Raw genomic sequence first — 15,602 nt, 5'->3', positions numbered from 1 at the left:
ATGTAAAAATGATTCCGACCTGTTGGTATAACTTTTTGTGTAGAGATTGCCGGTAAAAATTTGAGAAAATACAGTGCACCATTGTCTATAAGAAACAAGAATAACAAGTGGGATTTTCATCATAGTTATTAAAGGATCCAGATCTGAGCCTCTTATTTGCAAGAAATAAAAAATCAGTGATGAATTTTTAAAAAGCCTGGAGGTTGCACATGCATTAACATTTTGGCTCAAAACGTAGTGTGGTTCTGAAGTGAATCCCCTGATCTTTTTCACTTTCTGTGTATTGGTTCAGCTTGCAGAGCCATTATGGTGCATGCAAATCAAGAATCAATTTGGAGAAAGATAAACTAGAAGACCACTCTGGGTACACATGAAATGTGCTTCAGTACCTAAGGAGACATGTGTCTGAATGATGACTAGTTTGTACCACCATGAAGGTCTCAAAGTCCTCCAGCATATACCAAGCAGTCTATCTGACCATCAGCAAAACTGTCACAGCAGCAAGGCATCCCATTCTCCACACCTGATTTTTCTTTTCAAGGAAAAGCCAGTCTCACTGCCACCGCAGTGTCCTCTTGGATTTGTTTGTATGGCTCCAGGCCTTCATTAGTCCTTTCAATGAGACCTTTGGATGTTGATCAAACTTAGAGTAGCAACAGAGTTTGGCAAACAGTATCATGGTGTTAGCCAGAAATAAGCATGAACAGAAATAAAGCTGTTTTTAAATTTGAGACCATAAGCAGACAGGGCAGTGACATGCTACCGTCTTTGCATGAGACAGACAAAAGGATGGCATGGAGTTTCCTAGGGTGGAGGATCCTGTGGACCAGAAAGGCACAGTTCTGTGGCATAGCTTCTGTTCAGAGAACTTCAAACAAAATGTGTGGTGAGAATATTTCATCTAGTGACTGAGCACCAATGGCATCGTAATACCTACTGCTTTTGCAGTGAAGTATTTGCTAATGTAGAGTTATCCATGGAGTGTGGTGTTTAGAATTGCTTTGATACTTATGCTATGGTGAAAATCTCAGCCTTAGTCGGATGAAATCTCTCACTGACACCAAGGAGGAGTATTTCTATGCACACTAGTCAAGTTTGCATTTAGATATATAATTCTGTTAGTCATTCTAATTTAAATAAATTTAATATGCAATGTGAACATTTTATTTCTTTTACCATTGACTTTACCAAATACAAGAAAATATTGAAGAATGTAGATAAAGATGGCTTACAAACTAGTTATGAAGAATAAGACACCTATAGTAGTACATCTCATCTTAGGATGAGTTGCTGTAACCTGAGAGTGGTCTGCTGAGAAAACCCTAGTAGCTGCAGAACATTTACGCTAGAAAGAATTTTGAAATACTTAATCTTTCTTGGAGAAGAAAGCTGTGATAGATGTTAAATAATTGTGAAATATTCAGTGACATATTGAGATGTAACAGATGTTATGGAATCAAGTCATAGTCAAACATTGTACTAATTTTGTAAGTGTCATATATTTGTTAGCGTTCCTATTTCTGGCTAAGGGCAATCTTGAGAGTCAGTAATATGAAATTCCAGTGATAAAAGAGTGCAAAAAACAAGTCATTTGAAGTTCTACTTACCCACTCTGTTGGGAAAGCAGCACACAGGCACATTTAACTGTCTCAAAAGGCCTCAGAAGATTAATTACATGAAATTCAGACTTTTGACAGTATTATTTTGGAAGAGGAAAGCCCTATTCCAAGAACCAATATGCTGTGCCCAAAGACAGCAGCCCTGAAGAAGGACCCCAAGCATCCTAGATTTTCCAAGTCCCCATTTGGAAACCAGGTCACTGTCTGATAAGCTAGCAAATTTATTAGCAACATGTTTTAAGCTTTCTTTTTTCTGAGAGGCTCTTGATCTGCATTAATATGTTTAATTGTTTTGGGGATTTTTGTTTGGTTTTTTCATAGTTAGCTTTGTGCAATGAACATATTTTGCTGGAGATTTTAATACTGCCATGTAGTCCGACCTACAGGGACAATTGCAGAATAGGGCAGATGATGGAGCCCAAAAGCCCCGTCTGGACAGAGATAGAATTTCAAAACATAAAAGATGAAAAGCAGAATCCTGAAACTTAAGCTAAATGCCAGATAATTGTAACTGTTTTACAGGAACAGACCTAAGATCCACCTCTTCCAAAGTCCGGTCTCCAGCAGTTGGCAGAAGTGATTAGCCATATAGCAGTAGAGACACAGAAAAGTGATGCTTCCCTAGCACGCTCTGTGTGTCCAGCAGCCAGAGGTTTATAGCTCCCTTCCACTGTGGCCCATACTATAGAAGTGATTCTGTCTTGAATCACATTTGCTTGTTTCTCTGGGTGTTTTTCAGTCCTACTACAGTCTGTTTGAGATGACTAGAACTCTGCTCACTACTGAAATTGTAGAAATAACTGTGGCTTTATATAGCAGCATAATAATGTTTCCCATTTTATGTTCTATAGCTTTCATAATAATAATCTGAAGATTCAGTAGTGAAATGGATGTATAGTTAACTGAGAAATTGCATTAGGAAGCAGTTAGATTTCTCTTTATTTTTGCCATGATCTTCATTCATACATTATATAACTTCACTACCACAAATAGAAATGCATATATATGTACATATATATATAAAAATTAGAAATAAAAATTAGAAGACAGATTATCTGAAATATTTAAGCACCTAAATAAATAAGGAGATGGCTCTTGTAATCTGCAAAATGGTTGAGGCAGCTGTGGGCTAGCTTCTACTGAACCGAGTAGTTCATGCACTAAGTACACAGATTTGAAAATCCTGCAGGAATTTATAACACAATCAGCCTGCTTTTTTAGATTTTTAAAATTGGACATTTCATATGAAAAAATAGGAAAAAGAAGACTTCTAAAAATCAGAAACATATCATAGACAGCCCCTCCTGCAGTTCACTGAAAACATAAGGTAGATCCTCAAATTCAGACTTGGCCACTGTTGTGTTTATACACTGCAGGGCAGTATCATGCAAAATGCTGCCTAGAAGCAAGGTTTGGGTCCTGTACTTTGCTGTGCTGACACAGATGTGCTGGTCCAAACAGTGGCACGCTCCTCAGCGTCTGCTGAGAACCTCTGCAGTGCTCTCCCGTGCTTGATCTGCCTTATCAGGCAAGCAGCATTCAAATCTTCATGCGGTGCCACAACCTTCATGTATTATGATCAGACAGAGACTACTTCATAGAGAGATTTTCTCTGTTCACAGGGGTGCACGAGAACAGCTGTGGATTTCTAAACTTAGAAAATCACTTAAATTTAATAGAGCTTAAGAATAGTGAGACATAGAGATTTATTGAAAAATCATTAAATACTGAAACTTATTAGATGCCTTTGTCAAAGACTGGTCAGAAACTTTGATTACATTGTTGCCATGATTATAATATTTTACTCCTAATTGTGAAGGGTGTCACAATCTGCAAGTTGGTATGATGTATGAAAATTTAGACCAGGAAAAGTCCAATTTTTAATCATATAGAACTGAGGACTGTAAGTCAAGGGTGAGAAATCATGTTAGATCTCTGGTTGAGAGCCAGTCATGGCAAAAAAACCAGTAGGATTGTAAAGAAAATATTTGTAGCTTTCTGATTTGTACTGGTTCTCCATTGCAGTGATTCATCATTGCAGTTCTCTGTTCTCTGTGGCAGTTCTTTAACTATAGTATGGAACAAAAAAATTTAGAAATGGTGTACATAGACCAAGGGACATAAAGAAGTTCAGGCACCTTTGTCCTACTGAAATCATAAGAATGTTAGAAATGCCCTGTGGGGTCAGGTCCATGGTCCATCTCTTTCAATAGCCTGTATCCAACTGTGCCCATGGGAAATACTGTTTAGAAAGAGCACACAAGCTTGGACGCTACCTGCGCTTCAGTTCCCTCATACTGCCACAGCATCCACAGTCACCAGATTAAGAAAGCTGGAGGGCACACTGCTAGTCTTAAAGACTTATGAGGGAAAAAATATAATTTACTCTTGCAAGAACTGCTAAACACAAGCTAAGCTAAACTTGAAATGGCTTGGGCCCTTCCAAGCATCATTGAAAAAACAAAACCTAGACTCTGGCATAGGAAAATGTACACAGTCAAAGGTTTTCTAAGTACATTTATGATCTTTTATATAGATAAGCTACTCACTGCTCTTTTACAGCATGCTTCTTTTTTCTAGGAAGCATACAAATGAGGTAAGATTTTAACTGCTAATTAGTAGTGTTCCATAGCCTTCTGACAACAGAGGAAATTCTTCAGTGGCAGCTTTGCTTTTCGTTACACCTACTTTCTCTTGAATGACTTCTATTGTGCTTTCAGCAAAGTTATAGTTCTTAACAGAGACCTTGGTATCAAAGATGCAAGGATCCAAAGGTGGACTTGCACATAGAAGAGGTGGAAAATCCTTCAGTTATATTTTACTTCAAAACCTCTAGCTATTCGGGCTGAAAAGAAGAAAATTATTCTTTCCTGGTGGCATATGCCTGTATTTCACAAAGAAGTGCCCGATGTGGTTTGTGTACTGCTTCAGGTGTTTAAATGTGGTAAAATATTATCTGTCCACTTGATTATTTGCATGTCTTCATTAATCTATAAACTAACACAACCTTTAAAGAACAACACACTAATAAAGAAAGATCACAAAATGAGTCTTCTAGAAAATAATTCAGAAAAGATTCCTTATAAACTCATAAATGAGGGCATTTTTGGAAACTTGAATCCCTTTAATGGATTCTGTGTTGGTTTTATACGGTAATTTAAAAATCCAAATGTTGTTTAGTACTGAGTCAAATGCCTCAGAGAGGCTGTCATATCAGAAAAACATTAATACACCAGACTTGTAATTTCACAGAAAAATCATATCAAGTTTATTTAACAGGATCGGATTTTTAAAAATGTGTTGACTGGTATAATACCATCCCGTGATTTCTTATTGACTGGGTATTGTATTTTCTCATGCATTATCTGCAATTCTTATTTATATATAGGGCTTTTTGTGTCATTCTCGCACTGTGAAGGGATGTTAGAATGAGTGTAAATGTAGTTTATACTCTTTTGAACATCCATTTATATTCCTAAAATGGTATAAAATGAAGAAATGAAGATCATAGGCATGGTTATTTTTGTGTAACTTTGTATGTGTTTCAAGTTGCGAGCTTTCTGAAAGGTTGTACAGAGTACCTCGGATTCCAGGAATTATTACATCTTCCCAAGTGAAGGGCTATAATTGAAGTACCTATCTTCCATCTCTCACTTTAGAGGTTTTCTTCACTCTTTCTGTTACACAATGGTTATGGACATGACATACTGTTGTTACATGAAAAAGTGGAGATTTCCAGGTGATAAAATCTCAATTAACGCAAAGACCCTTTGAGCATATATCCCTGGGAAGTCTACCTGAAAATTCTTCTGAAGGAGAATCTGAAGCCAAGACAAATGTTAAACAGATTGTATTTTGATGTTTTCCAGACGTAGCCTGAATCTTCATGTTCTAACATGAATGACTTCAAATTTCTTTCTACTTTCTTTTCTATTTACTTTCCAACAACGTGTATTCAGTTTACACGAAACAAAATCTAGACTTTTGTTGATAAAATTGTTATGCACAAAGAGAAAGTTTAAATTTGATACTGCCTTCAAACAGCCCTGATGGTTATATAGCAGAAATTCTGACAGAGACTTACTAAGGACAGCATTTTGAAGAATTGAGCTGAAAAGGGTCCAGAAATAAACTAGATCAAGCCTGTCAGTGTCACGTCAGACTGACCAGAGCATCTCAGGAGAACTGAGAAAACCTTGGAAAATTACACTAGAAATGCATGTAAAGTACTGAGGGAGATACACAAACAAATGAAATTGTGGTTTTCATACAAAAGCAGTTATATTAATGTAATTTTTTTGATATACTGTTATTCCACAGGCATGATTGCAGTAGCAATATTAATTGTTTCTGCTGGTTTGTAATCCAGTTCACCCAACACAAATCCAACACTGACAGGACTACATAGGCACCAGTGGAGGTAAAAGAGGGATTTTCAAAAGTGTCTGTGAAAATTAGTGGTATGCCTCGCTGAGGTTACATACAACACATGGCTGAATACCTTAGGGCTTGACTTGGGACATAAAGATATGCATGAGCTAATTTATGTTAGTGAAAAGTAGCTGAAGTTAAGCTGTTTCCAATATCTGAGCTAGTGATAACTGCAGATGTCTCCATATTGTGCTCCACAGCAGAGAAATACCCCTGAACATTTTTTAATATCCCATCCATACTCAGTGGAATCAGAGGTGTCAGTGAAGACTTTATTTTGTTGGCAGAATCTTGAATTCTGATGATAGTGCATGAGAACAGTAATCTAGTTACATGTCAACTTCTTTTGAAAGTTTTGTTGGAAGATTTGCAACTACATGAAGCATCTTTTTACTTGCAACTTATATTTGATTCAAAAATCATTGCTGCCCAATAAACAAAAAACACCACGATATCATTTTATAGTCACATTTCAGAGCATAGCAGTTAATCTAACTCTACAGTTACAAAGTTACTGTATATTACAAAATACATGTGATGTTCACTTACCTGCAATATAGGGCTATGGTTATCTTAAACTTTGTATTTTTATGACTTTTAAAGCCTCAATGCTGGAAACTGCCCTTGATCACTATTTCAGGAATATTTACTGCAGCAGCATCTACCCTTGCACAGGATCCCAGCAGGCAAAGTACTCCACAAACATGTCTAAAGGTCTCTGTGCCTCTAAGAACAGGGTATGATAGTTCATCTTTCTTCCTGCTGAGATGACAACCATACTCCACTGTTTTCTGACTGATTTTACTTATCTTCAGCTATGTGAATACTGCATTTTTTGCATGTTTTGCAACCCCCAATTAATGATCCTTCCTGAATCAACAGAAAACCTAAATATTTCACCTCTGTGAAATAGTTTCTGGTATTATAAAAAACACGTGGGCAACAGTAGATTGGCAAGCTATGTTTGATGTTTCTCTTCCCTGTGTGAGATAATATATGTGCATAATTGCTCAAGTGCCATCTGGTTGCAACTTAAGATGTGTTGCTCATTGATAATGAAAGTGCTGATTTGGTCCCACACATGAAGTAGAAGTGTGTTTAATATAAGCCCACATGATTTTGTAGGACCCTGATATAAAAAAAGAGCAATGCCTTGTCAAAACCTTTTAAAAAATGTGCATTTGATAATGATTTTTCTAAATGGAATGAAAATATGGCTGAAATACCTGACAGTTTGGGGATTTAAATATTTATTTTTTACTATGAGCATGGAGTGGCAGTGTGAAGCCTTCAGCCCTTTTCATCACACACTGCTAGGGCTACCCTGGCACAAAGGAAATGGCAGGGAAAAGCGGGGTTCAGAGATGACTGGGTCTCAGGCCAGTGTCCACTGCAGTAAATGGCAAAACTCCCTTTGACTTAAGTGTGTATGGCATTGCCCTTGTCCCCCCAAAGCAGGGGGTGGTGTCAGAATAATTGGAAAAAATCCCAAGAAGAAGTGAAAACTGAGCAAGGACGTGGTAACATCATTCAAATGTGCAAAAAACTTGCAGATATGAGGAAAAAAATAATCCCTTTCTTCTTGTCCATTGATAGTACAAAAAGTAATGTGATTAAACTGCAGCAAGTAAGATTTACTTTAAAGAAGGAAAAACTCTTTAATGATCAGGGAGTGACTGGCAGGGATCTATTGCCTGGAGCAGTTGTCAAATGCCCATTAACAGGGAGGCTCTAAGAACAGGCTGAACATACACCTGCCAAGAAAAGCTTAGGTATAGTCCATTCTGCTATGGGGCAGAGAGATGAAAGGGTGACCTCTGAGATCCTTCCAGACCCTGCTGTGGTCCTCTGTGTTCTGCGTGAAGACTTCTCATCTCCCATGCCTTTATACCAACATTTGTACATAACTTGTCATTCAAAAGAGCAATGCCCTTAGCAGTTCTTCCCTTTGACCCATATTTGAGATGATAAACCAGTGAAGCATTATATATTTGGTTTTCTTAAATCGGTTTTAAAATTTGCTTGTCTACCTGATAATGTCCATTTTAAACACAGATTATTGTCATTTCAAATGTGTGCAAAAGTGATAAGGGAGGTGACTAGAAGCTTATTATTAATTTGCTGCTTTTAATCTTTGGGAAATTAACATTCTGGCAAGGAATTTAATTGGAGTTTTTTGTTAATTCTCACAGTGATGCTTTGGCTTTTCCTTTTGGGACTGGAGAGAAAAAACAGCATCTGGTGTTTGAGGATGCTAGGGATTTACACCATATTATGTGTAATGTCTCTACTGTAAATAAACAAAATTAATAATTAAGTGAATAATGAGATGTCCTGAATGAAGACTTCTCTGACTGCACCTATGGAATATTTGTACTCCTGTTGTTTGTTGTCTGTTGGGCATCTTGGGCATCACATTGCTGATATGGATATTAGCAATGTATTTTTTCAAGCAGAAACCAGAAATAATATTGATGAAGGTTATCAGATATGCAGAGGGGCTTTTGCTCTTCAGGACTGTATCTGTACAAGCAGGTAGAACATAAGAATAGTAGAATTTGTCCCTGAGGATGCTGACAGGCTGGACTGCTCCTGCCTGGCTTCCCACAGGGCTCTCCACCTGGCCCAGGGCCCCACGTCACCCCCCGGGGCCACCAGCCCCTGCCCTGGCAGTAGGACGAGTCTCCAGCTCCCCACAGCCAGGCCTGGCCATGGGCTCCGTCAGGCTGGGCTCACCTGCAGGCCCATCTCCCATCCCAGCCTCGGCCAGTCCTTGTCCTCAGGGAGGTGCCTGATGCCCATGGCTAGGGCTGCCCCTGTGCCTCAGCCCACCCTGCCCACCACTCAGGGAGCTCCCGCAGCCCATCACGAGCCCCCGGCCCTGCTGCCTCACCACGGCGTGGGTTGGCATCTTTGAGTTCAGAAGGGATGCATGGGAGGTGTTGTACGGTCTCTCCTGACACAAAACTGAGTTCCATGAATAGATGGGGTATTTTGGCTTTCTTGCCATGGGGACAGACCCAAGGGTTTGTCCACCCCCTGGATGGAGGAGGTCTCCTGCACTGGTCACCATGCACAGCGCTGGGTGGCCGCACGGTCCTGCCGTGCCACCTGAAGCAACGTCAGACCTCCTCCATGGCAGAAAAGTTCAAGTCCCCATCTTCACATTTTTAGGACCCATGAAGTAATGCTGCCATTGAGGGAATCAATGAGGGAATCAGCTCCTCCCGAAAGCTCCCAAGGCTTGGCAGCATGTTGGATATAGATGCCGTCTTCCATATGTAACCATTGTGCCGCGGATGGTGGTAGGAAATGTTCAGATCACTGGTATGTCAGTGGCTTGAAGGACAGCTCTTCTCACAGTCCACACAGCAGTTAAGGACAGAACGAGGGGCAGGAGGTGCTGGGTTCAGCCATGGAGACGCCTCAGCCATTGCCAGACAACTGCTTGTTTTATCTCTTCCTTGCATTTTTTAAGAAATAAATTGGAAGTAATCTGATTTGTTGCTTTCACTTGCTTTTACAGAGAAAATAAGGTGACCACACGAGTGAGTGATTGGTACCTCTATAAATGTGTGGCATCAGACAAAGTGAAAGCATGATTATTTTTTTTTCCTTTGACACTTTATTAACATGCTTGTGATTAGCGCTGAGCAAGCTGAGACCTGGATTTCTGCCACTGTGCTGAGGCAACCAGGAACACCTCCCTCAGCTGGATTTCAAGTGAAATTTCTGAAGACTATAATGGGGCAAGAGCCACAGGAGTCCACAAGAGAACATCCCCATCTCTTGATTGTTCTTCTTTAGGTAGATTACCAGGTACACCTGACACTAGGGCAGCTGGAAGCTGTGGCTGGAATTAATATTATCTCAATCTCAGCTTTCCACCTTGAACGTAGCTGCATATAAGTAGAATGTAAAGTGATTTTTATGCATATGTGATATGATAATTAAACTTAGCACCTTCTCAGTATTTGCTATTCAGAACTGCAAAGGAAAGCTAAATGAATTGCCAAGGAGCCATAGTGAAAATTAATGATGGGGGTAGGACTCAGAAGGGCCGTTGACATCTGGGGTCAGTGCTCTGCTGAACACCCCATTGTTGGTCAAAATCTGTCAATACCACGTTATGTGAGCACCCTTAGCTTTTCCCTGACAGCTCCACTGACTGCTAGCTATGCGCTTGTACCTTCGTTTCCAGCCCAGTGCCAGGCATGCTCTTCTCCTCCTCCCTGGGGAGAAGGCTGAACATTGGCAGATGACTGCTGCAACTCTCCCAACTCCTTGCTCTGTCCCCAGTAGCCCGTGCCCACTGTCAGTGGTCAAGCTACCTGGTCATAGGTAGTCTCCTGACTTCCTATGTGCTGCTTAGTGAGGATAAACTTTAACACCTGTGTCAGAAAACATCCGAAGTCACAACAAATAATGCCACTGTCAGTGGTAGAAAACTGCATGAATTTCCCTCTGAACCACAACTGTACAAAAACATGTCAAAAAACACTGGTGCTCTGCCACATCATCAGTAAGGTTTGATGAAATGACAGTTTTTGAAAAAAGAATAAAAGGTATTTTTGTGTCTGCCTTAAAACACAATCTTATATAACAACTCATATTCCCAGTAACATGGCATGAAACTACATGATGTGGTTTGTCCAATGTTAAACCACCAGCAAGGACAAACTATTTTTAGAGCTGTCATATATTATTGCACCTGAGCTTTATTTGTCTTCTGATTAAAAGAGGTTTTCCTTCAGAGAAGTTCACTTGAATTTTATTCTCATTTAGTAAGTCTTATGTTCCTATTCAATTTATTTTGAAGCAGATTCTTTGGGGAAAATTATAAAGCTAATTTGAATTGATTCTTTGGAGATTCAGGCTTAAATGAAGTGCCATAAAATTGGCAGTCAAAGTGAAAAAATAGAATTGAATTTTATACTTGTACTACTCAATGGGCACAGGCACCTTGCTCTTTGCTGCTGCTGAGGGTTTTGATGTAGTATATTTCAGATAATTTAAACACACGTAGGAATTATACTTCACTGAAGTTTTGGTTACTAAGGAACCAGAGTTTTCCTTCTTCAAATATATTTTATCAGTTTATAAATTTATGGCTGGCAGGTTCACAAAGTTAGTCATTATCTCCAGTTTTTGAAAAGTAATTCCCTAAACTCCTAGTGGTATTAATCCTAATTTTGGTTAAGTAAAATCAAGTCCTATATCTGTAGGACATCTGGAAGATGGCACTTCAGCATCTAGTTGTGGACTTGTCAGAGTAATGTTCCTCACCAAGAACCTCCCATTTCTCCATTTCCAAGTCTACCAGCTAACATTTGGGTAAAAATACTGAGCTGTTTCCGGTGTCCAACAGTTTGGACTCCCAGTTTAAAACATTGTGTAAAAAGTCTGAAGTTTGGGTGAAGGTGTGGCATCTTTTTTCAGATTTTAGGATCCCATATTACAGGGCATCTAAAATCATTAATGTTTTCAGACAATTTAGGCCACCATGGTAATTCATTATCAAGTGAGTAAACATTTGGTCTTACAGGTTTTCTGTCAACAGGTTAATTATGGAGGGGTTTTTTTCCCATAAAGCCTGTAGACATACCTAGAAAAATGAGACCTTCTGATTAACAGAATTTATGTTTTTCTGTTTCTGTTTGATGCATTTACAGCTTGAGAAGTTCACAGAAATAGTAGTTGCTCAGTTTCTTGTCACATAAATTACTGGGTAGATGTTCATTACTCCATCCCAGCACTGTGCTTCCAACCTAATCAGAAGCAGAAGTGAGGTTATGAAAAGACATGCTGGAGAAAGCTCTGGTCCACTCTATTATTTGCTCTGCACCCATGGTCCTATGTTAGAAATGACTGTTAATTTGTATGAGTAAATACATTAAGAAATACTTAAATGAAAAAAAAAAAAAAAATTGCTTTTTTCCAGTAATCTTTATGTGAAGCCTTGATTTCCAGGATTATTTTCTGATGTGCTCAGTTTTCCAAAAAGTACTAGTCAGGAGCAGACATGCTTATTTGCTTTGGCTCTTATTGTAAGCGTTGGACACCTGAAGTTAGATACCAAAGTTGATATTTAAATGTGGAGATTAAGATCCCCCAATCTTTTGCACATGCTAAGCTGCTACAACCCTCAACGATCTCAGTGGGAGCTGAGGCTTCTCAGCATTTTGAAAATTTTGCTGTTTAAAGTGAGGTGCTTGGTGAAGGAGGTAGATGTCTGACTGCCTTGATAGTGCTCTACTGCTCCCTGGAACCAGATGGACGTGAGGCGGATGCGATGCTGCTCTTGTTTGTTGTGCTGCTGAGCTGATGGAAACCCACGGACTGCTCTCCCCTGTGCCCCCAGCTTTCTGAAAGCACCTGCTATTCAGAAACCTTCTTCTACCCACTTTTTGCGTAAGACATTGAGCAGAATTTGCCAAGATGCTGCCAGTTACAAACATATCTAGCTACTGGGCCCTGGGAAGTGGCACGTGGTACCTTATCTCACTCATAGGGCAGAATTCTGATAGACTGAGCTGATCTCTGGATCCCTGGAAATGCTTTACCATTTTTCATGATTACAAAAAGAATAATGCTTGCTCAAAGACAGAGACCTGTCCTTGGTTTTTATCAGTGGCTGAGAATCTGAAATTTCCCTCTGTTAAAGACGGAATTGTTCCAGAATGCTACATACATTAAGAATGTAACAACATGAAGTATGAAGAAAAAAAGAAGAAAAGTAAATTTTATCCAGTTGTGTCTGCTTTGCATTTCTGTTCACCAGAAGCCTGAGTCTCTCCTCTCCATTCAGAGTAGCATGTTGGAAACTAATGCTGGAAACCATGATGGAACACTGAGCCAGCACATCCCTCTCTTTCTTTGAAGTGAGCATGTGAAAAGACACCAGCACTGTCCAGTCCTTAGACCTTCGTCTTACTTATATGCTATAATATTAAACTGAACCAGGATAACATTTTTCAATGGATAAACTCAGCTTTCTAGCCAAAAATGGAGCACAAGGTTTGGAAACCAGCCTCCCCCCTGCCCCCATCTCCCCGCAGGGTACATCTTTCCCTCAAGCCTGGCTTTCACATCCTGTCATTCTCAGTGGCTTTTTAGGCTGAGCAAACCCATGAAGCTCTCCCAGCCTCCTGGGGAAGCCTGCTGCTCCCTGGATCCCCACAGTTCTGGGTCTGCTTCCTGCTGCCAGCCCCCTGATGTCCCCCAGGGCCCTCCCTGTGGCCCTGTCTGGTGCCCCCAAGCTGAGGAGGCTTCCCAGCAAACTTTTCTGCCAATGTACATAAAGATGTGCAATCATTTGTTAAGAATCCTTTTTTGCTCTTGTTGAATTCAGAGTAAGTTACAAGTTTCCTCTTTTCACCCAGTCTCACTGGTGATTATTTTTTTTCTTGGAGAAGGCAAGTGGCTGGCAGTTTTGGCTGTTACTCAGTTGTAAATAACAATATGTAAACTGTTATTTACATGATACTTATTAATCTGCTGAAGGTTTGTAAAGGTCTTTTAAGAACCCCGGCAGGTTTGGGGGGATTACTAAATGATATGGTAAAAGGATGGATTTATACCTGATTCTAAGGGGCAAATTAATTCCACCTAAGGTCTATAGAAAGCATACAAATAGAAGGAAAGACACTTCATATTTTTATGAAATAAGCTGCATGAGAACAGGAACTCATTGCAAATAATTCAAATAATTTAAGCATTTTTCTAATTAGATTTTTATCATTTTAGTGAATTGTCCCTTTTGCATAACTGTGTCTGAGTCTCCTTTCTGTTCTGAGTGCTGTCCCTCAAAGAGGGGGTCTTATGTCTCATTTGTCTAAGGATGAGAACTCATAGTTTTCTCAGGTTTATATCAGAATTTAGGTATAACCATCTATTTTCCAATCATTATTTTAAATAGACCCAATTGTATCTGGGCATTTGTTTGATCTTGTCGCCAGAAATAGCAGCAGTAAAACCAGGTTTGTTTATTAACTGATGGAACTAAACCTTAGACAATATAAGCTCAAACAACAAAAGAGATCTCGTATTTATTTAGCCTTATCCAGTCCTATGCTTTGCTACAAATTAAAGTAGATACCGAGTCAAGCAACAGCAGATGCAATGCATATTCTTTTAGCCAGCACAATCATTTTCATTAGAAAACCTTTTGGAAATGTTCTTTTAAAATGTTCTCTTTTTTATTCTCATCTCTTTTAGGGGCAATCTGAAAGAAGTAAGAGAGGAAATCCAAGTACAGGAGGAGAAAAATGAAGAAACTCAGGAGAAACAGAAAAATGGAAATGCAAAAAACGTAACAAACCGTTTCACAGGAAGCTGAGCAAGTACACATTGTTTCTTTCAAAACTACCTATAGAAATAGTAGCATAAATGAAAATATTTGCATCGTTACAATCTGCCCATAGGTAATCTTACTCTTAATTATTTCACTCTGTGTATAATGCTAAGATATCGTACCATAGAGATAAGTGCTTTAGAGATACCAATAGGTAGATAGGCTTTTGATACTAAATCACACAGTATTCAAGGTGAGAAACAGTACAATGGAAAAGCCTTTATTTGAGAACCGGGAGCACACCTCCATAGCAGAGCTGAGGGCAAAACAGAGCATGCATTGCACAGCACGGGGTGTCCTTGTGGTCCATGCTGTTCACAAGAGAAGTGGAGAGCCTGGCTGGGGTGCTGCTGGCACCCAGTGTCCTACCCAGCAGCTGTGGAGCCCCATGCCTTTCCAAGCATATTGACAACTCATATTCTGATGCATTCCAGGTATAATTACAATGGGACATCAATATCCAGTTTCAGCCACTGCTGCCTTTGCTCTTTTTAATTATCTAGTGACCTTGGTGACTCCGTTTATTTTATTATTTTGTCTAGCTAGCTATCAGAAAAGTAAAATCTGAAAAATACATCTGAAAAACCAGAAAATGTAGAAAATAGACAACTTTACAAAAGGCACATTTGTGAAATGACTACAGATAATTATCACAGCATTTACAAAACAAGACTTAAAAGCAAGGAAACTAATACTTAAAGACTGCAAGCCTCACAGTAAATCTTGTAGGTCAGTATACATAACAAACATAAAAGCATTGTCATGTCAAGTAACAAATTCCTTTCTCCTCATCATGTAGCAAGACCTCTGATTTGAGCTGCCCTCCAAAATAGTCTGACTTGTTCTTTGCTTGTTGTTCACATTAAATCCAGCACCTCTGTTTTGAATTTTAGGGTTGATTTGACATTTTATTATTAATGATAGTAAGCAGAAAGCAGTAACAATGGACTTTAACTTAACAGTTACTTCATTGTCCTACCTGACAATGAAGACATACATTTTTAAATACCTATGTATAAGTGTATTCCAAGATGCAGAACATTTTTAGTTCCAGGAGTCTGTTCCCTTTCTTAAGGCTAGTACAAGTAGCTGAACAAACTGATCTCCAAGGAAGCCTGAGCCACTTCAATGGTTTTACAGCAAAGATAAGTTACAGCTTCTAATCTGATACATCCTCTGAAAGGCTGAGGAGATGAAAG

At 39.3% G+C, this 15,602-nt stretch overlaps 1 protein-coding gene across 1 annotated transcript in view; it reads left to right on the top strand.

Annotated features, from left to right (window-relative positions):
• Positions 1–14,453, top strand: part of EFCAB11 (EF-hand calcium binding domain 11) — an 80,630-nt gene extending 66,177 nt beyond the window's left edge. The window contains exon 5 of the mRNA XM_056346604.1: positions 14,268–14,453. Coding sequence (XP_056202579.1) covers positions 14,268–14,388 — 121 coding nt within the window. The 3' untranslated portion in view covers positions 14,389–14,453. The remainder of the gene's footprint in view (positions 1–14,267) is intronic.
• Positions 14,454–15,602: the final 1,149 nt, after the last annotated feature.

Source organism: Falco biarmicus, chromosome 7, assembly GCF_023638135.1.
Source record: "Falco biarmicus isolate bFalBia1 chromosome 7, bFalBia1.pri, whole genome shotgun sequence".
Taxonomy (NCBI): Eukaryota; Metazoa; Chordata; class Aves; order Falconiformes; family Falconidae; genus Falco; species Falco biarmicus.
Note: the sequence above shows the minus strand (reverse complement) of the source record. Positions and strands in the feature narration are given on the sequence as shown.